This window comes from Hemiscyllium ocellatum, chromosome 50 (genome assembly GCF_020745735.1).
Source record: "Hemiscyllium ocellatum isolate sHemOce1 chromosome 50, sHemOce1.pat.X.cur, whole genome shotgun sequence".
In the NCBI taxonomy this organism is placed as follows: domain Eukaryota; kingdom Metazoa; phylum Chordata; class Chondrichthyes; order Orectolobiformes; family Hemiscylliidae; genus Hemiscyllium; species Hemiscyllium ocellatum.
In genome coordinates, this window is record NC_083450.1 from 2,823,785 (window position 1) to 2,846,948 (window position 23,164).

General features: G+C 49.0%; 1 protein-coding gene across 1 annotated transcript in view; it reads left to right on the top strand.

Moving 5' to 3' along the window:
* Positions 1-23,164, top strand: part of LOC132805635 (small conductance calcium-activated potassium channel protein 3-like) — a 123,015-nt gene that overhangs the window by 42,875 nt on the left and 56,976 nt on the right. The window contains exons 3-4 of the mRNA XM_060820824.1: positions 2,376-2,794; positions 15,289-15,430. Of these exons, the coding sequence (XP_060676807.1) occupies positions 2,376-2,794; positions 15,289-15,430 (561 nt within the window). The remainder of the gene's footprint in view (positions 1-2,375; positions 2,795-15,288; positions 15,431-23,164) is intronic.

The window sequence follows — 23,164 nt, forward strand, 5'->3', positions numbered from 1 at the left end:
GAAACAAGAGCGTTTAGATAAATAAGTGTCAGAGATGCTGTTCTCTCTGAGAGCTGGCTCTTGAGGGAGCTGGACCAGTAAACAAAAGAGGAAAGAGAAACAAACAGGAGTGTCCAACCTCCTGCCCCTCTTCCGCGGTTACGTTAGAGCCCGGGTGTCTCCGAAGAAAGAGCACGCGGTGTCCACCAACACCCTGGAGTTGTTCAGGGAGAGGTGGGTGCCGCAGGGAATGGAGTGCATTATTTCCCCATCCAATTCTATTTTGATTTAATCCCTGCCCTCCCCTTCATTATTTGATCACACAGCATTGCCCTTTGATGTGAAGGGCACTGCTTGTCACTGGCCACCCGGGTGTTTCCTATCTTCCTGGTGGTGGAAACTGAATAAAGATTCGCGCACCTTGTGTCTCTCACTGTGTCTCACACCTGCACGCACACAACATGGGTGCTGGGGGAAAAATAAGCACTACCGCAGTTAGGCAGTAGTGTGGGGGTTAAAATTTAAAAAAGTAAAAGAAACACAGGAGTGTCCAACATCCTGACACTCTGAGAGCTTAAAAACAGCAAAACAAAAAAAAAGCCGGAGTGTTTAGATAACTGTCAGAGATGCTGTTCACTTTGAGAGCTGGCTCTTGATGGAGCTGGAAGGAGAAAGTGAGGACTGCAGATGCTGGAGATCAGAGCTGGAAATGTGTTGCTGGAAAAGCGCAGCAGGTTAGGCAGCATCCAAGGAACAGGAAATTCGATGTTTTGGGCATAAGCCCTTCTTCAGGAATGAGGGAGCTGGACCAGTTAAAAAAATAGGAAAAAAAAAGAAACAGGAGTGTCCGACTGCCTGCCCCTCTTCCGCGGTTACGATAGGGCCCGGGTATCTCTGGAGAAGGAGCATGCGGTATTCACCAATGCCGTTAAGCTGTTCATTGAGAATTGGGCACTGCTGGGAGCTGAGTGTATTATTTCCCCCTTCAACTTTATTTTGATTTAATCCCTGCCCCCCCCTTCACTGTTTGATCACACAGCATTGCCCTTTGATGTGAAGGGCACTGCTTGTCACTGGCCACTTGGGTGTTTCCTTTCTTCCTGGTGGTGGAAACTGAATAAAGATTTGTACAAAAAGAAACAGGAATGTCAGACATCCTATTTGCTCTGAGAGCTGGCTCTGAGGAAGCTGGATCAGTGTCAAGGACTTTCCACATGTAAGTAAAGGGAGACTTGGTGACAGGATACCAGCCTGTGTGAAATTATTTCCAGAGGAAAGCGGAGTACCTAGCAGAAATGTATGCAAACGCATGGAGAACACACAGGTAGATGCCCGAGGGTGGAATTGAACCCGGGTCCTTGGCCCTGTGAGGTGGCAGTGCTAACCACTGAGATGCCCCTTGCTATTCTCATTTCATTGCAAGACTTCCCCCCTCATGCCACCTCCTTTCAATCCTGCTGGTGAGGAACTTTTCACACGGCTGCAAATGTGTTGCTGGTCAAAACACAGCAGGCCAGGCAGCATCTCAGGAATAGAGAATTCGACGTTTCGAGCATAAGCCCTTCATCAGCTGATCATAAGGATATTGCCCATGATGGGTAAGGATATTAGAATGCCAGTCTCAGGGGCCTTGGCTTGTTTTTGGTCAGTGTGCTGAGCAATCCTCCTCATCTCTCACTGTGAGATTCTGAACAGGGCAAAGGGCAGGAAAGAATAAGCAGTAAACTGGCAGCTGACTGATGACTTCTGAACAGAGCAGATCTTCCGGCTCTTCTCATTGCTCATCTATCTGGAGAACATTACAACAAAGAAAGAGGACACTCAGTCCAACAGAGCCATATCACATCTCTAGCCAGTTAATGACAGCAAAGCATATGGGGGATATGACATTGAGATCGATTATCAGCTATGATCTAGAATGGCAGTATAGTCTCAAAGGGCTGAAAGGCCTCCTGTTATGTTCCTATTTATCTAATATCCTTTTGAAAGTTACCATTAAGCCTGTTCCATCATCCTTTCAGACACTATGTTCCAGATCATCACTCACTGTAAAAAAAATTCTGATCCCCTCCTAGTTCTTTTGAGAATTATCTTGAATTTATGTCCTTGGGTTATTCATTGAAACATTTTCTCACTGTCTCCTCGACCAGAACCCAATGTAATAATTGAAAACCTGTTTTAAACCTCCCTGCAGGCTTCTTAAGAACAATTCCAACTTCTCCACATATCCAAAGTCCCTCATCTCTGGTTTAATCTCCTCTCCGAAGCCTTGAGATTCTTTATAAAGTGTAGTGACCAGAACGCAGCTGGAAAAAGGCCAATGATTTGCACAACATAACTTTGAAAAGTCTTTTTCCCATGTTCTACAGAACCCTCTGTCCTGTTCTGTCTTGCAGCTTTTCATGATAGATAATGGAGCTGATGATTGGAGGATCGCTATGACCTACGAGCGGATCTTCTTTATCAGCTTAGAGATGGTGGTGTGTGCCATTCACCCGGTACCCGGGCGCTACATATTCCATTGGAAAGCCCGCCTGGCATTCTCCTACACACTGTCCGAGACCTGGGCTGATGTGGACATCATCCTCTCCATTCCAATGTTTCTTCGGCTCTACCTCATCGCCCGGGTCATGCTGCTTCACAGTAAGCTCTTCACAGACGCCTCCTCGCGCAGCATCGGGGCGCTGAACAAAATCAATTTCAACACACGCTTCGTCATGAAGACTCTTATGACCATCTGCCCGGGCACGGTGCTCCTCGTCTTCAGCATTTCATTGTGGATTATTGCAGCCTGGACAGTCCGTGTCTGTGAGAGGTAAGGGTGGCAGGCTGTTGGGCGTTTGGGTGTGGGCATAGGCGTGGACTTGGTGAGGTAGGGGACAGTCAGTGCTCCATTCTCCCCCACATCTTGTGGGAAAGGGAGCCCATTATCACCCAATCCATGTGGGAGCAAATCCCCCATTCTAACCCACACCAGGTGGGAGTGAGTCCCCCATTCTAACCCACACCAGGTGGGAGTGAGTCCCCCATTCTAACCCACACCAGGTGGTAGTGAGTCCCCCATTCTAACCCACACCAGGTGGGAGTGAGTCCCCCATTCTAACGCAGACCAGGTGGGAGCGAGTCCCCCATTCTAACCCACACCAGGTGGTAGTGAGTCCCCCATTCTAACCCACACCAGGTGGGAGTGAGTCCCCCATTCTAACCAACACCAGGTGGGAGTGAGTCCCCCATTCTAACCCACACCAGGTGGGAGCAAGTCCCCCATTCTAACCCACACCAGGTGGGAGTGAGTCCCCCATTCTAACCCAGACCAGGTGGGAGTGAGTCCCCCATTCTAACCCACACCAGGTGGGAGTGAGTCCCCCATTCTAACCAACACCAGGTGGGAGTGAGTCCCCCATTCTAACCCACACCAGGTGGGAGCAAGTCCCCCATTCTAACCCACACCAGGTGGGAGTGAGTCCCCCATTCTAACCCAGACCAGGTGGGAGTGAGTCCCCCATTCTAACCCACACCAGGTGGGAGTGAGTCCCCCATTCTAACCCACACCAGGTGGGAGTGAGTCCCCCATTCTAACCCAGACCAGGTGGGGGTGAGTCCCCCATTCTATCCCACACCAGGTGGGATCAAGTCCCCCATTCTAACCCACACCAGGTGGGAGTGAGTCCCCCATTCTAACCCAGACCAGGTGGGAGTGAGTCCCCCATTCTAACCCACACCAGGTGGGAGTGCGTCCCCCATTCTAACCCACACCAGGTGGGAGTGAGTCCCCCATTCTAACCCACACCAGGTGGGAGTGAGTCCCCCATTCTAACCCACACCAGGTGGGAGTGAGTCCCCCATTCTAACCCACACCAGGCGGGAGCAGGTCCCCCATTCTAACCCACACCAGGTGGGAGTGAGTCCCTCATTCTAACCCACACCAGGCGGGAGCAGGTCCCCCATTCTAACCCACACCAGGTGGGACTGAGTCCCCCATTCTAACCCACACCAGGTGGGAGTGAGTCCCCCATTCTAACCCACACCAGGTGGGAGTGAGTCCCCCATTCTAACCCACACCAGGTGGGACTGAGTCCCCCATTCTAACCCACACCAGGTGGGAGTGAGTCCCTCATTCTAACCCACACCAGGTGGGAGTGAGTCCCCCATTCTAACCCACACCAGGTGGGAGTGAGTCCCCCATTCTAACCCACACCAGGTGGGAGCGAGTCCCCCATTCTAACCCACACCAGGTGGGAGTGAGTCCCCCATTCTAACCCACACCAGGTGGGAGCGAGTCCCCCATTCTAACCCACACCAGGTGGGAGTGAGTCCCCCATTCTATCCCACACCAGGTGGGAGCGAGTCCCCCATTCTAACCCACACCAGGTGGGAGTGCGTCCCCCATTCTAACCCACACCAGGTGGGAGCGAGTCCCCCATTCTAACCCACACCAGGTGGGAGTGCGTCCCCCATTCTAACCCACACCAGGTGGGAGCGAGTCCCCCATTCTAACCCACACCAGGTGGGAGTGAGTCCCCCATTCTAACCCACACCAGGTGGGAGCGAGTCCCCCATTCTAACCCACACCAGGTGGGAGTGAGTCCCCCATTCTAACCCACACCAGGTGGGAGTGAGTCCCCCATTCTAACCCACACCAGGTGGGAGCGAGTCCCCCATTCTAACCCACACCAGGTGGGAGTGAGTCCCCCATTCTAACCCACACCAGGTGGGAGCGAGTCCCCCATTCTAACCCACACCAGGTGGGAGTGAGTCCCCCATTCTAACCCACACCAGGTGGGAGTGAGTCCCCCATTCTAACCCACACCAGGTGGGAGCGAGTCCCCCATTCTAACCCACACCAGGTGGGAGTGAGTCCCCCATTCTAACCCACACCAGGTGGGAGCGAGTCCCCCATTCTAACCCACACCAGGTGGGAGTGAGTCCCCCATTCTAACCCACACCAGGTGGGAGTGAGTCCCCCATTCTAACCCACACCAGGTGGGAGTGAGTCCCCCATTCTAACCCACACCAGGTGGGAGTGAGTCCCCCATTCTAACCCACACCAGGTGGGAGTGAGTCCCCCATTCTAACCCACACCAGGTGGGAGTGAGTCCCCCATTCTAACCCACACCAGGTGGGAGTGAGTCCCCCATTCTAACCCACACCAGGTGGGACTGAGTCCCCCATTCTAACCCACACCAGGTGGGAGTGAGTCCCCCATTCTAACCCACACCAGGTGGGAGTGCGTCCCCCATTCTAACCAACACCAGGTGGGAGCGAGTCCCCCATTCTAACCCACACCAGGTGGGAGTGAGTCCCCCATTCTAACCCACACCAGGTGGGACTGAGTCCCCCATTCTATCCCACACCAGGCGGGAGCAGGTCCCCCATCTATTCCACACCAGGTGGGACTGAGTCCCATTCTAACCCACACCAGGTGGGAGTGAGTCCCCCATTCTAACCAGTGAAGAGAGAGACTGAAACAGTGAGTGTCGGGCAACTGCCCGTGTGGGATTTGCACATCCTCCCCGTATCTGCGTGGGTTTCCTCCAGGTGCTCCAGTTTCCTCCCAGAATCCAAAGATGCGTTGGTTTGGTGAGTTGGCCATGTTAAAATTGCCCATAGTTCAGGCATGTGATGGTTAGGTGTATTAGTCTGGGGTAAATGTAGAGCAGTAGGGGAATGGGTCTGGGTGGGTTACCCTTTGCAGGGTCAGTGTGGAGCTGTTGGGCCGAAGGGCCTGTTTCCACACTGTAGGGATTCTATACCATTCTATGTCTCACACACACACTCACACAGAAAAACTATTGAGGAGAGAGACTGACACAGTGAGGCAGTGAGAGATGTGCACACACACATACACTCATGCACACACACAGAGAATGTGAGGAGACAGACTGACACAGTGAGGCAGTGGGAGATGTGCACACACACATACACTCATGCACACACACAGAGAATGTGAGGAGAGAGACTGACACAGTGAGGCAGTGAGAGATGTGCACACACACATACACTCATGCACACACACAGAGAATGTGAGGAGACAGACTGACACAGTGAGGCAGTGGGAGATGTGCAAACACACAGAGAAACTTGTGAGGAGTGAGACTGACACAGTGAGCAGTGGGAGATGCATATATACACAAACATACACAAAATAGTGAGGAGAAAGACTGACACAGTGGGGCAGTGGGAGATGTGTGCTCATACACACAGACAAGTAGTGAGCAGAAAAACTGACCCAATGAGGCGGTGGGAGATGTACACTCACACACACACGCAGACAAACTAGTGAGGAGTGAAACTGAAACAGTGAGGCAGTGGGAGACATAGACTCACACACAGACAAACTGACAAACTATTGCAGAGAGAGAGAGGCAGTGGGAGATGTACATACACGCAGTGAGGCAGTGGGAGATGTACACACACACACATAGACAAACTAGTGATGAGACAAACTGACACAGTGAGTTTGTGGGAGATGTAAACACACACACACTGACACAGACAAACTAGTGAGGAGAAAGACAGATACAGTAAGTCAGTGGGAGATGTATACACACACACACATGCACACAGACAAACTGGTGAGGAGAGAGACTGACACAGTGATATAGTGGGAGATGTACACAGTCACACACACACAGGCACAGAAACTGGTGAAGAGAGAGACTGACACAGTGAGGCAGTGGGAGATGTACACACACACACACAAAATAATGAGGTGAGAGACTGACACAGTGAGGCAGAATGAGGTACATTTACACTCAAACGCACACACACACTCTTACATAACATAGTGTGGAGAGAGACTGACACAGTGAGGCAGAGTGAGATATATATACACTCAAACACACACACGCACACAGTGTGGAGAGAGACTGACACAGTGAGGCAGTGCAAATGTACACTCATACGCACATACATAGACGACCTCGTGGTAGGAGAGACTGGCACAGTAGGACATATATACACACACACACACATACACAAACGAGTGAGGCAGAGGGAGATGTATACACATACACACAGACACACCAGTTTGGAGGGAGACTGACATTTTGAGGCAGTGAGAGATGTACACTCTCTCTCTCTTTCACACACACACACACACACACACACACACACACACACACACTAGTGAGGAGACAGACTGACACAATGAGGCAATGGGAGATGTACACACACACAAACACACACACAAACTATTTGAGAGACAGACTGACACAGTGAGTCAGTGGGAGATGTATACCCACACAGACAAACTGGTGAGGAGAGAAACTGACACAGTGGGATAATGAAAGATGTGCACACACACACACAAAACTAGTGAGGAGAGAGACTGAAACTGTGAGGCAGTGTGAGTGTACACACACGCACATACGGTGTGCGTCACAGTGGCTAGCTCTGCTGCCTCACAGCGCCAGGGACCCGAGTTCAATGTTCGTCTCGGGCAACTGTATGTGTGGAGTTTGCACATCCTCCTGGTGTCTGCGTGGGTTCCCCTTGGTGCTCTGGTTTCCTCCCAGAATCCAAAGATCTGCAGGTTAGGTGAATTGGCCATGTTAAAATTGCCCATAGTTCAGGAATGTGTTGGTTATGTGTATTAGTCTGGGGTAAATGTAGGGCAGTTGAGGAATGGGTCCAGGTGGATTACTCTTTACAGGGTCGGTGTGGAGTTGTTAGGCTGAAGGGCTTGTTCTACACTATACTATTCTATGTCTCATATATACACTCACACAGAAAAGCTATTGAGGAGAGAGACTGACACAGTGAGGCCATGGGAGACATAGACTCACACACACAGACAAACTATTGAGGAGAGAGAGTGAGAGTGAGGCAGTGGGAGCCATCCACACGCATACACAGACAAACTATTTGGAAGAGAGATTGACACAGTGAGGCAGTGGGAAATGTATACATACACACACACATCGACAAACTATTTGGGAGAGAGACTGACAATGAGGCAGTGGGAGATACACACACACACACACACACACACACACACACACACACACACACACAAACTAGTGAGGAGAGAGACTGACACAGTAAGCCATTGGGAGATGTAGACACACACACACACACACAGACAAACTAGTGAGGAGAGAGACTGACACAGTGAGCCAGTGGAAGATGTAGACACACGTAGACACACACACACACAGACAAACTAGTGAGGAGAGAGACTGACACAGTGAGCCAGCGGGAGATGTACACTCACACACACAGACAAACTAGTGAGGAGAGAGACTGACGCAGTGAGTTTGTGGGAGACATAAACACACACACACACTGACACAGACAAACTAGTGAAGAGAAAGACAGATACAGTGAGTCAGTGGGAGATGTGTACACACACACACACACACACAAACGGTGAGGAGAGAGACTGACATAGTGAGCCAGTGGGAGATGTAGACACACACACACACACACAGAGACAAACTAGTGAGGAGAGAGACTGACACAGTGAGGCAGTGGAAGATATACACTCACACACACAGACAAACTAGTGAGGAGAGAGACTGACATAGTGAGCCAGTGGGAGATGTAGACACACACACACACACACAGACAAACTAGTGAGGAGAGAGACTGACACAGTGAGGCAGTGGAAGATATACACTCACACACACAGGCAAGCTAGTGAGGAGAGAGACTGACGCAGTAAGACAGTGGGAAATGCACACTCACAAACTAGCAAGGAGAGAGACTGACACAGTGATGCAGAGGGAGAAGTACACTCACACACACAGACAAACTAGAGAGGAGAGAGACTGACACAGTGAGCCAGTGGGAGATATACACTCACACACACAGACAAACTAGTGAGGAGAGAGACTGAGACAGTGGGAGATGTAGACACACACACACACACACACACACACAAACGAGTGAGGCAGACGGAGATGTATACACATACACACTGACACACCAGTTTGGAGGGAGACTGACACTTTGAGGCTGTGGGAGATGTACACACTCTTTCTCTCTCTTTCTCACACACACACACACACACACACAAGCTAGTGACCAGAGAGACTGCCACAGTGAGGCAGTGGGAGATGTACACTCACACAGACACAGAGAAACACACACACACAAACTAGTGTGGAGAAAGATTGACACAGTGAGGCAGTGGGAAATGTATACACACAGACACACACAGACTGGCACAGTGGAATTCTGGGAGATGTACATATGTATCGATGAATTGTTCAAGAGACAGGCAGGGACAGATGCAAGGAGGGAAGGAGAAACACCCACACAAACAGAAGGAAAGGTTCCCCTTCTCATACAGAAAATAAACAAGGAGAGAGACAGATGATGAGAGTCAGATGCAGTGGGAAACTCTTGGACTTGTGTAGTTGTGTAATTACTCCTGCGTGCATTTTGTTGCCCACAGCAGTAGAAATCATGCCAGTATTGAGAGAAATTGCCCAGTCAGTCCCACATTAAAGGCTGTTGACTCACCTTGACTAGATTTGAGATGATTGCTCAAGAATATGTTTGTGGATCTGATGTGAGCTCCCATTGCAATATTGAAATGCTTGGTATTGATTTTGAGGTATTCTTTCTGGGTTAATGGGATAACTTATGTTCCCAGATTTCAGGGATTTGCAAACCAAACAAGAATGGACTAAGTGACCCCAACACATGTACTAAAGCCTTGTTGCCAAACAAACGCATAAGTCAACACATTTGGCTGATGCTCTGTTCCCCTCCAGTTTCTCTGAGTCATACCAGTCACTCACTCTTGTCTGCACATCATCCTAAACATGCAAGAGTAAAAATGTAAGCTGGCCAGAGAACTAAGCTTCATTTCAAAACTTGAGTCCAAAACCCAAGACATGGCTCTCAGTGCAAGACTGAGGTGCTGTTCAACTGCGATAGCTGCATTTTCATATAAGCCGATTAAACCGTCCATCTGAATTAAAGACCCCGCTGTATGATTCAGATGAGAGTTGGAGATTCTCTAGAGTGTTCTGGGTCAATACCTGTCCTTCAAACTAACATCACTGAAACAGATGTCCTAGTCATGGAATTATTTGGGAGCTTGCTCAATACAAAACGCCTGCAGTGTTTCCCTACAGAATAATACTCATTGTTCTCCATTGCAATTCATTTGCTTTGGGATGTTTCCGAAAGATCCAGAAGGGCACGATATAAAGAAATCTTTTCTTTTTCACTTTGAGTCACAGAGTAATTGTCAAGTGACAAGTTAATTCAGTCCAGCAGCACCAGAACGATCCCATCTGTAACACTCATTCCATTAATTGAATTTGCTGTGATGAATCCCAGTTATAACCAGGTTTCAAAGACATAGCTTAAGGCTGAAATCTCTGTTGCCTCAAGACTGAAATAACTTTATTCAATTTCACACTGCATTTATGTTTCCAAAACTCGTGAATGTTTTGTTCTTGCCAGACTGAAAAAGATAGATCAATACAGTTACAGTCCATGTGTGGTCAATAAAACTAACCACTATCACTTATGCCGAATCTTGACAATATCTTGAGACATAAAAACAACCTCTAGAACCCTCAACTGCCAGAAAGTTGTGGCCTCAGGCTCCACTCTGTAGCTTTAAGCACAAACTCTGGGACAACACTGAAGGAGTGCTGAAGTGTCAGAGAAACAGGCTGCCCTATGATCTGATTAAAAGGCAGTGCATACTTGAGGGGCTGATTGGGAGGGGAGGCACTGAAGAGGTGTTATGCTATCAGAAGATTGGCACTGAGGGGGTGCCGTGCTGTCAGAGGGTCAGTGCGGAGGGACTGCTGCATTATCGGAGGGTCAGTGCTGAGGGAGTGTCGCACTGTTGGAGGGTCAGTGCTGAAGGAGTGCCACACTGTTGGAGGGTCAGTGCTGAGAAAGTGCAGCATTGTCGGACGGTCAGTGCTGAGGGAGCGGGCACTGTCGGATAATCAATGCTGAGGAAGCGCCAGATTGTTGGAGGGTTAACTCAGAAGGAGCAGGCACTGTCGGAGGATCAGTGTTGAGAGAGCAGGCACTGTCGGAGGATCAGGGCTGAAGGAGCAGGCACTGTTGGAGGATCAGTGCTGAGGGAGTGCTGCATCATCAGAGTGTCAGTAGTGAGAGTGTGCTGTACTGTCGGAGGGTAGGTATTGAGGATGCATTATGCTGTCGGAAGGTCAGTGCTGAGGGAGCAGGCACTATTAGAGGGTCAGTTCTGAGGAAGCAGGCACTATTGGAGGGTCAATGTTGAGGGAGCGGGCACTGTTGGAGTGTCAGTGCTGACGGAGGGGGCACTGTCAGAGGGTCAGTGCTGAGGGAGCACCACACTGTCAGGGTCAACGCTGAGGACGTGGGCACTGTTGGAGGGTCAGTGCTAAGGGAGTGCTGTACCTTTGGACAGTCAGTGCTGAGGGAGTGGGCACTGTCGGAGTGTCAGCGCTGAGAGAGTGCTGTACCATTGAAGTGTCAGTGCTGAGGGAGTGCCGCACTGTCGAAGGGTCAGTGCTGAGGGAGTGCCACACTGTCGGAGGGTCAGTGCTGAGGGAGTGCTGCACTGTCGGAGGGTCAGCGCTGAGGGATCAAGCACTGTCAGAGGGTCAGTGCTGAGGGAGTGGGCACTGTCGGAGGGTCAGTGCTGAGGGAGCAGGCACTGTCGAAGGGTCAGTACTGAGGGAGCAGGCATTGTCGGAGGGTCAGTGCTGAGGGAGTGGACACTGTTGGAGGTTCAATGCTGAGGGAGTGGGCACTGTCGGAGGGTCAGTGCTGAGGGAGTGGTCACTGTTGTAGGGTCAGTGCTGAGGGAGTGGGCACTGTCGGAGGGTCAGCGCTGAGGGAGCAAGCACTGTCAGAGGGTCAACACTGAGGGAGTGCCGCACTGTCGGAGGGTCAGTGCTGTGGGAGTGGGCACTGTCGGAGGGTCAGTGCTGAGGGAGCAAGCACTGTCGAAGGGTCAATGCTGAGGGAGCGGGCACTGTTGGAGTGTCAGTGCTGATGGAGGGGGCACTGTCAGAGGGTCAGTGCTGAGGGAGCACCACACTGTCAGAGGGTCAACGCTGAGGACGCGGGCACTGTTGGAGGGTCAGTGCTGAGGGAGTGCTGTACCTTTGGACAGTCAGTGCTGAGGGAGTGGGCACTGTCGGAGTGTCAGCGCTGAGAGAGTGCTGTACCATTGGAGTGTCAGTGCTGAGGGAGTACCGCACTGTCGGAGGGTCAGTGCTGAGGGAGTGCCACACTGTCGGAGGGTCAGTGCTGAGGGAGTGCCGCACTGTCGGAGGGTCAGCGCTGAGGGATCAAGCACTGTCAGAGGGTCAGTGCTGAGGGAGTGGGCACTGTCGGAGGGTCAGTGCTGAGGGAGCAGGCACTGTCGAAGGGTCAGTGCTGAGGGAGCAGGCATTGTCGGAGGGCCAGTGCTGAGGGAGTGGACACTGTTGGAGGTTCAATGCTGAGGGAGTGGGCACTGTCGGAGGGTCAGTGCTGAGGGAGTGGTCACTGTTGTAGGGTCAGTGCTGAGGGAGTGGGCACTGTCGGAGGGTCAGCGCTGAGGGAGCAAGCACTGTCAGAGGGTCAACACTGAGGGAGTGCCGCACTGTCGGAGAGTCAGTGCTGTGGGAGTGGGTACTGTCGGAGGGTCAGTGCTGAGGGAGCAAGCACTGTCGAAGGGTCAATGCTGAGGGAGTGGGCACTGTCGGAGGGTCAGTGCTGAGGGAGCAGGCACTGTCGGAGGGTCAACGCTGAGGAAGTGCTGTACCATCAGTAGCCAGAATGTGCTGTGCTGTTGGAGGGTTGGCATTGAGGGTGCATCACGCTGTTGGAGGGTCAGCGCTGAGGGAGTGGGTACTGTCGGAGGGTCAGTGCTGAGGGAGCAGGCACTGTTGGAGGGTCAGTGCTGAGTGAGTGTTGTACTGTCGGAGGTTCAGTGCTGAGGGAGTGGGCACTGTCGGAGGGTCAGTGCTGAGTGAGTGTTGTACTGTCAGAGGTTCAGTGCTGAGGGAGTGGGCAATGTTGGAGGTCAGTGCTGAGGGAGCAGGCACTGCTGAAGGAGTGCTGTACCATCAGTAGTGAGAGTGTGCTGTGCTGTTGAAGGGTTGGCATTGAGGGTGCATCATGCTGTTCGGAGGGTCAGTGCTGAGGGAGCTGCACACTGTCAAACAATGTGTGCTGAGGGTGTGCTGTGTTGTTGGAGGGTCAGTGCTAAGAGAATATTGCTCTCTTGGAGAAGCAGTAAAGAGGGAATGCTGCATTGTCAGAAGTGCTTTCGTATGGATAAGACATTAAATCAAGCCCTGTCCACCCTCTCAAATAGCCATGAAAGGTACTATTTTGAAGAGTGGGGCAGTTCTGCCTCTCAGATTGCAAAACCAAACTAATGAGCTATCGCACATTTTTCTCTTTGTTAAATACTATTTAAAATATTCTTTATCACTCAGGCTGAGTGTGGGTTTGAATGTTATGAGATTGACATGATGACGAGATCCGGCTGAATGAGCTGGAGCTGTGTTCAGATTTGCTAATGATTTTTATAGAATCCATAGTGTGGAAACAGGCCAATTGGTCCAACAAAGTCTACACCAACCAGGCCATTTGGTCCAACAACATCACACCCAGATCCCACCCCTACCTATCTATGGCTTTCGCATAGCTAATGCACCTAATCTACACATCCCTGAACAATACACCTAACTCGCACAAATCTGTGGACTGTGGGAGGAAACCAGAGCATCCAGTAGAATCCCACGCAGACACGGAGAGAACATGCAAACACCACACGGTCAGTTGCCCGAGGCTGGAATTGAACCTGGGTCTCTAGAGCTGTGAGGCAGCAGTGCTAACCACTGAGCCACTATGCCACCCCAATGGAAGCTCTGAGATCTGAGGAGAAGTGTATATTGAGGTGTGAGGTTGATGGAGCAAGAGAAGCATATTACCCAAATGCTGAGAAATTGTCAAGCTCCAAGATGCAGAGAGATCTGGATTCCATAATGCCTAAATTATAAAAGGTTAATGTGTATGGATACCATAAGTAATAAGAAAAGTTAACAGAATGATATTGTATATTGCAAGGGGAGTTGAATATAAAAAGAGGGAGGTTATACTTTAGTTCTACAGGATATTGGTAAAACAGTGTACTGAATACTTACTTAAGAACAATGTACATGTGTTGAAAGCAATTCAGAGAATGTTTACCAGACTAATACCTGGAATTGATGGAAAGGTTGGACAGTCTAGGCTTATATCTGCTGGAGTTTAGAAGACTCAGAGGAAACTTGATTGAAATAAATAAGATCCTGAGGGGATTAGACAGAGAAGATGTGGAAGGGATATGGGAGAATGCAGAACGAGTTGGGGGTCACTGTTCAGTCATACCAGACTCGAAACATTAACTTAGTTTTCTTCTCTCCACAAATGCTACCAGGCTTTTCCAGCATTTCCACTATTTCTTACTTGTATATTTAATTTCCCTTACAATAAGTGACAACATTCCCTATGCTTTCCTAATCACTTGCTGTACCTGCATACCAACTTTTTGTAATTCATGTACTAGGACACTCAGATCCCTTGGTACCACTGAGATTTGCAATCTCGCTCCATTTAAATAATGTGACTTTTCTATTCTTCCTGGCAAAGTGGACAAGATCACATTTTTCCACATTAGACTTCATCTGCCAGATTGTTTCTTACTCACATAACCTGTCTATATCCTTTTGCAGACTCCTTATGTCCTTATTAGAACTTACTCTCCTTTGTACCATCAGTAAAATTAGCAAGCTTACATACGATCCCTTCATCCAAGTCATTGATATTCATTCAGCACTGGTTTCTGTAGCACTCGTCCAGCTACACCTTGCAAAGCTGAAATTAACTCAATGGTCCCTACTCTGTTTTGTCCTGATAGCTAATCGATCTGCTATCCACTGGGATGTTATTCCTTCCCTACCCTGTGAGCTCTTAGTTTGCGTAGTAACCTTTAATGAACTGAAAGTCAGGGCCTCCCTCAGTGCTTCACTGACACTGTCAGTCTGGGTCATAGACTTAAGTCATTGCTGGACTTGAAGCCTTAATCTTCTGACTCAGAGACTTATGGTTATCTCAGCATTATCACATTGTTCGTGGGAACTTGATGTGTGCAAATTGGCTGCTGTGTTCCTTCCCTTACAACAGTGATAATTCTTCAAAGGTTAGTTCATTGGTAACTTCAAATACTTGGGGGACAGTCTGAAAAATGCTTCTTGTTTCTGTTTTGGCACATTGTTTGAAAGTAAACAGGAAACCACTGAAATAGTCTTATCATTTATGGTCACCTCAGGTTGTTCTAACTTTCTTTGTCTGTGTCACTAGATACCATGACAGCCAGGATGTCACCAGTAACTTTCTGGGAGCAATGTGGCTCATCTCAATCACCTTTTTGTCCATCGGTTATGGTGACATGGTGCCCAACACATACTGTGGGAAAGGTGTCTGCTTGTTGACTGGGATTATGGTAAGTGAACCTTCGCAGTAATTTACCTGGAGGCTGCAGTTTGGGGACTGTAATCCAGGAAGGGGCTGTGCATTCAAAGTGGGAGACAGAGAGATGGGAACAAGAGAAGCTTGATCAGCCCTTCAAGCCGGCTGCACCAATCAATGAGACAATGGCCCTGGTTCTGCAATCTATCGCCAAACAAAAATCCACTCCTCTTTGTTCTGATGTATTTCGTCAGCTTTTTGAGGTTACAGTTCCAGAATTCCACTGCCCCGTGTGTGAAGAGGTGCTTCCTGACATCACCCTTAAATGGCCTCACTCCAATTTTATGTTTTTGCCTCCTAATAATGAATTCTCCTTATCAGAGAATGTCTTATTGAATCCTTTAATTATCTCAAACACCTCAATTAGATTATGATTTGATCCTCTGTAATCATAAGGGAATACAAGGCTAATCTATACAACTTTTACTCTTGAATTAGCCTTCTCAGTGTCGACGATATCATTTATGACTAATAGAGCAAACTGGACCTTGCTATTTACCTCAAAGTCACTCTTGCTTAACTATCTATTTATTATCGCGATGCTGTTTGTGAGAGCTGGCTGCGTATTCCCTGCATTACAATAGGGTCTGCTCTTAACGGAAGGGTTTTATAATACATGGGGACCAGGGTTCAAATCCTGGCACAGCAGATGGTGGAATTTGAATTGAATAAAGAATATCTGGAATTAAGAATCTACTAATGACCATGAAACCCACCTGTTTCGCTAATGTCCTTCAGGGAAGGAAATCTGCCATCTTCACATCATCTGGCCTACATGTGACTACAGACCCACAGCAATGTGGTTAACTCTCAACTCCCTCTGAAATGCCTAGCAAGATACTCAGTTGTATCAATTACTACAAAGTCTCAACAAAGAAATGAAACTGGACGGATTGCCTGGCATAGATGTAGACACCAGAAAAGACAACGGCAGAAACTGCCCTGTCAACCCTGCAAAGTCCTCCTTACTAACATCTGGGGGCTAGTGCCAAAACTGAGAGAGCTGTCTCATAGAATACTCAGGCAACAGCCTGACATCGTCATAATTACAGAATCACACCTTAGGGCAATGCCATCATTCCTGGATATATCCTGTTCCACCAGCAGGACAGACCCTGCAGAGGTGGTGGTGCACATAGTATACAGTGGGAGGGAGGTGCCCTGGGAATCCTCAATATTGACTTCAGACTCCAGGAAATCTCATGGCTTCAGGTTAAACATGGGCAAGGAAACCTCCTGCTGATAACCACATACTATCCTCCCTTAGCTGATGAATCAGTGCTGTTCCATTTGAACAACACTTAGAGGAAGCACTGAGGGTGGCAAGGGCACAACATGTACTTTGGATGGGGGATTCCAACACCAGGAGTGGCTCTGCAGCAGCATTGCTGATCGAGCTGGTTGGGTCATAAAGGACATAGCTGCTCGACTGGGTCTGCATTATGATGAGGGAAGCAACAAGAGGAAAAAATATACTTGACATCATCCTTAACAATCTGCCAACTGCAAAGGTATTGTAAGAATGACCACTGCACAGTCCTTGTGGAGACAAAGTCCCACCTTCACACTGAGAATATTTCCATTGTATTGTGTGGCACTATCACCATGCTATCACCAATGTGAGAGACTTCGAAGGGATCCAGCAACTCAAGACTGGGCATCCATGAGGCACTGAGGGCAATCAACAGCAGCAGATTTGTACTCCAGCACAATCTGTACCCTCACGGCCCGGCATATCTCCCACTCAACCAATACCTCAAGTCAGGGGATCAACCCTGGTTCTATGGAGAGTGCAGGAGGGCACCACACATACCTAAACATGAGTTGGCAACCTGGTGAATCTATCAAACAGGACTAATTGCGTACCAAAAAGCATTAACAGCGAGTGATAGACAGAGAAAAACAACCCTGCAGCCAATGGATCAGACCTTAGCTCTGCAGCCGTGCCACATCCAGTCAGGAATGATGGTGGAAAATTAAACAGCTCACTGGAGGAAAAGGCTCCACAAATATCCCCATCCTGAGTGATGCGGAAGCTGCACATCAGGGCAAAAGATAAGGCTGAAGGATTTGCAACAGTCTTCAGCCAGAAATGTTGATTGGATGATCCATTTTTACCTCCTTCAGTGGTCCCCTGCATTACCAATACCAGTCTTCAGCCAATTCAATTCACTCCATGTGATAAAAAATGGTTGGAGACACCAGATACTGCAAAAGCTGTGGGCCTTGACAACATTCTAGCAATAGTATTGAAGACTTGAGCTCCGGAGCTTGCTGCTGTCTGAGCCAAGTTCTTCCAATAAAGTTACAATACAGACATCTACCTGACAATGTGGAAAATTGCCCAGGTAAATCCAGTGCATAAAAAACTGGGTAAATCCAAGCCAGGTAATTACTACCCATCAGGTAAAAAATGAGGTCTGCAGATGCTGGAGATCACAGCTGCAAATGTGTTGCTGGTCAAAGCACAGCAGGTTAGGCAGCATCTCAGGAATAGAGAATTCGACGTTTCGAGCATAAGCCCTTCATCAGGAATAAGAGAGAGAGAGCCAAGCAGGCTGAGATAAAAGGTAGGGAGGAGGGACTAGGGGGAGGGGCGATGGAGGTGGGATAGGTGGAAGGAGGTCAAGGTGAGGGTGATAGGCCGGAGTGGGGTGGGGGCGGAGAGGTCAGGAAGAGGTTTGCAGGTTAGGAGGGCGGTGCTGAGTTGAGGGAACCGACTGAGACAAGGTGGGGGGAGGGGAAATGAGGAAGCTGGAGAAATCTGAATTCATACCTTGTGGTTGGAGGGTTCCCAGGCGGAAGATGAGGCGCTCCTCCTCCAGCCGCTTACTTGCGGAACGCTTCAGAGAACACCTCTGGGCCGCCCGAACCAACCAACCCAATCACCCCGTGGCTCAACACTTTAACTCCCCCTCCCACTCCACCGAGGACATGCAGGTCCTTGGACTCCTCCACCGGCAGAACACAACTACACGACGGCTGGAGGAGGAGCGCCTCATCTTCCGCCTGGGAACCCTCCAACCACAAGGTATGAATTCAGATTTCTCCAGCTTCCTCATTTCCCCTCCCCCCTCCTTGTCTCAGTCGGTTCCCTCAACTCAGCACCGCCCTCCTAACCTGCAATCCTCTTCCTGACCTCTCCGCCCCCACCCCACTCCGGCTATCACCCTCACCTTGACCTCCTTCCACCTATCCCACCTCCATCGCCCCTCCCCCTAGTCCCTCCTCCCTACCTTTTATCTCAGCCTGCTTGGCTCTCTCTCTCTTATTCCTGATGAAGGGCTTATGCTCGAAACGTCGAATTCTCTATTCCTGAGATGCTGCCTAACCTGCTGTGCTTTGACCAGCAACACATTTGCAGCCGAATTACTACCCATCAGTCTACTCTCTATCATTTGTAAAGTGACAGAAGATGTCATCAACAGTGTTATCTAGCAGCCTCTCAGCTCCTGACCTCATTATGCCTTGGTTCAGACATGGACAAAAGAGCTGAGTTCCAGAGGTGAGGTGAGAGTGGCAACCCTTGACATCAAAGCCAGATTTGACCAAGTGTGGCACCAAGGTGCCCCAGCCAAACTGGAATCAGTGGGTTCTGGGGAAAATTCTCTGCTGGTTGGAGTCATACCTGGCACATAGGAAGACGGTTGTGGTTGTTGGACGTCAGTCATCTGAACTCCAGGACACCTCTGTAGGAGTTCCTCAGCCCAAACATCTTCAGCTGCTTCATTAATAATAAAGTCAGAAGGAGGGGTGTTCGCTCATTATTGCACAATGTTCAAAACCATTTGTGACAGTCCATGTTGAAATGTAACAACATCTGGACAATATCCAGGCTTGGGCTGACAAGTGGCAGGTAACATTGGCACAACACAAATGCCAGATAACGACCATCTCTAATAAGAGACAATCTAATCACTTCAATTGACATTCAATGGCGTTACCATCACTGAACCCCATTATTAACATCCTGGGGGGGTTATCATTCACCAGAAACTTAATTGGACTTGCCACATAAACACAGTGGCACAAAAAGCAGGATGGGGCTGGGAATCCTGTAGCAAGTAACTCACCTCCTGATTCTCCAAAGCCTGTCCACCATCGACAAGGCACAAGTCAGGAGTGTGATGGAATACTCTCTAATTGCCTGGATGAGTGCAGCTCCAACAACACTCAGGAACGCTCAATGCTATCCAGAATAAAGCAGCCCACTTGATTAGCACCATATCCACTTCCTCCACCACCTATACTCAGTAGCAGCAGTGTGTATCATCTACAAGATGCACTGTAGAAATTCACTAGAGATTCTTAGACAGCATCTCCAAACCCATGATCACTTCCATGCAGAAAGACAAGGGCAGCAGATACAAGGCAACACCACCCCTACAAGATCCCCCTCCAAGCCACTCACCATCCTGACTTGGAAATATATCATCATTCCTTCACTGTCATTCGGTCAAGATCTTGGAACTCCCTCCCTAATGGCATTCTGGGTAAACCTACAGCACTCCACCTGCAGTGGTTCAAGTGCAACTAGGGGTGGGAAATCAATGCTGAGCCAAACGGTAATGCCCATGTCCTGTAAAAGGACAAAAAAAATTCTTGAGATCATGAAAGTCACTGCAGAGGTGTAGGTTTTTCTTGCCTTATTCTCTGTGCAACAAGGCAGGGATTGTAAATGAGAACAGGAGTAACAAAGTAAGAAGACAAGGCGGAATTTTACTTGATCGAGGAGCTGCGCTGGTTCAAGGAGAATATTAAAAGGTGTGGCAGAGCAGTCTCATAGTGGAAGGCACTCCAGAGATTAGAGCAGGAACAGCTGAAAGTCTCTGCTACCTGATAGTCAACTGAAAGCACTGGGAACCCTGACAACGGACAAACCCTTGGTTTCTCACTGATCAGTTTTAGAAAGGAACCCCGCCTTTCCGCTGGGGACTGTGAGGTGTGAGTAAATTTATCTTGGTAACATTAGCCAGTGACTCAGTGCATTCCACTATCAACCCTGACTCCCAGGGCTATATTTGGAACAAAGCCTATCAGCTGGGAGAGATTAGCAACGAAGGGTATTCCCTCCTCCCATCAGGGGTTCATGTTCCAGTCCACCAAGGACACACACAGTGTGCAAAACAAGATCAGTATTGACTGTGCAGACTGGGAAGACCACAGGGTTTATTCCTCAGTCTGTGTTAAGCTAGCTGATCTCATCTGGGAGGCCTCGACAATTGCTTCGTAGTATGTTCCAGTACAGAAGGCATCCATGGTACCTGCATTGGTTCTTTACATGTTACCCAATTAGTTCCTCTTACACAGCTCAGCATTGCTTTTCCCTTCCAAGTTTTTATCCAATTTCCAGTTTTTGAAGATTCCTATTGAATCTGCTTCCACTGCCCTTTCAGGTAATGCTCTTCAAATCACAACAATTGCTGTTTAAAAAGAAAAGCCCCTTTTCTGATGTAGTATAAATCACTGCTCCCTTTGGGATTTGGTTTCCTTACATCTGTCCTAAGTGGTAGATGGAAAGACCACATCTCTTTCTCCAGTTATGCTAAAAAAAAGCTTACCTTCAATTGATGTCCCAACAGCCAGTTTCTTCCTGCCTACACTATCAAACCCTCCATAATTCTGTGAATACACTTTGACACCTTCTTATACTGAGAAAAGTAGTTTTGTTATGGAAAAACTTGCACCTCTAAGATCACTTCCAGCTCTCAGATTATCTCAAATTGGACAGATATCATCCATTCCTCTATTGTTGCTGGGTCAAAATCCAAAATGTATGTGACAGCACAGTGGGAGCACCTGCACCATATTGGCAGTGATTCAGGATGACATTGAAAGGTCAATTTGGGATAGGCAAAGTAGGGCTGGCCTTGTTGTGCAATGCCCATATTCCAAGGTCAAATAAAGAAACGTTACTGCTGTATAACAGGAAAAGATCATTCAGAGCTTCTTCTGTTGATTACAACATGGTTTTCCTCATCTAGTGTGGTCTGGCAGGGATGTCTGTAACCAACTGGAACTAGCGAGAAGAGATAATGTTAATTTTGGGATAATTGAGTGAGAATTTGATTGGTAGAGTTTTGGGATCAGAGAGTTGAAATAAAACTCTGACTGCAAAAGGATGTGCCTGGATTCCATCTAACTAACATATAACCACTGGTGCTTAATGTCTGTGACTCCAATCCAGAAACTGTCCTGCTGTCAGGTGATATTAGGAATCAATTGTGATCAAATATCTCCCATTGACACTGATCCAGATCACTTGGGTTGAGATAGTGGACAGGTACTGAGAAAGAGCAGAAATGTGTTGGAGTGAAATCGACCTGGTAGGAGACATCCCTACTCACCGTGAATGGGGAAGGGGAGAGAGGGGCTCAATTGGTTTGGAAGAAGGTTTCATTCATGCCCCAAAATACCTTTTTGAATTCAGCAACAAACATCGAACTTCCCGTCAAAAACAGAGGTCAGAAAAGCATCTCCTTCCCCACCAACCACACCCTCAAAATTCCAGGCTGAAACTATCTGAACCAGCTGTCTGAAAAGCATGTCAGCAGTGAACAGCTGTTCCCTACAGTTGGGTAACCACAGAAATCAGACACATTTGTTCAATTAATGTGGAGAAAGATTCCACTGATCGGATTTCTCATGAAATGATACACCAGACAAGGAGGTCATTCGATGCAACATGTTGGTGCTAGCCCTTTGAAAGACCCATTTCCCTAATCTCTGCCCACACCATGTAAATCTTTACCTAATGAATCTGTCTATGCTGCCCTTTCAGCCTGCACTTTGTAATCACAACAATTTTGAGCAAGTTAACAATGCAGATTGTCATTTGATACAGCTTCTTGGCCCTTGGTGTTTGATTTACATTCAGGTGATTACTGCAACATCTGAACACCTAGTCCTTCTACACAGTCAGTTTAGTGCGGAGGGAGCAGGCACTGTCAGAGGGTCAGTGCTGAGGGAGTGAGTACTGTCGGAAGGTCAGTGCTGAGGGATTGGGCACTGTCAGAAGGTCAGTGCTGAGGGAGCAAGTACTGTCAGAGGGTCAGTGCTGAGGGAGCAGGCACTATCAAAGGGTCAATGCTGAGGGAATGCCGCATTGTCGGAGGGTCTGAGGGAGCGCTGCATTGTCGGACGTCAGTGCTGAGGGAGCAGGCGCTGTCAGATGGTCAGTGCTGAAGTAGCGGACACCGACAGAGGGTCAGTGCTGAGGGAGCAGGCACTGTCAGAGGGTCAATGCTGAGGGAATGTCGCATTGTTGGGGGGGCGGGGGAGTGCTGCACTTTTGGTGGGTCGGTGCTGAGGGAGCGCCACATTGTCGAAAGGTCAGTTCTGAGGGAGCGCTGCATTGTTGGAAGGTCAGTACTGAGGGAGCACTGCATTGTCGGAGGGTCAGTGCTGAGGGAGCGCCGCACTGTCAGACGGTCAGGGCTGAGGGAGCACTGCACTGTCGGAGGGTCAATGCTGAGGGAGTGGGCACTGTCGGAGGGTCAGCGCTGAGGGAGTGCTACATTGTTGGACGGTCAGTGCTGAGGGAGTGCCGCACTGTCAGAGGGTCAGTGCTGAGGGAGCGGGCACTGTCGGAGGGTCAGCGCTGTGGGAGCGGGCACTGTTGGAGGGTCAGTGCTGAGGGAGCACTGCATTGTCAGAGGGTCAGTGCTGAGGGACGCCGCATTGTTGGAGGGTCAAAGGGAATGCTGCA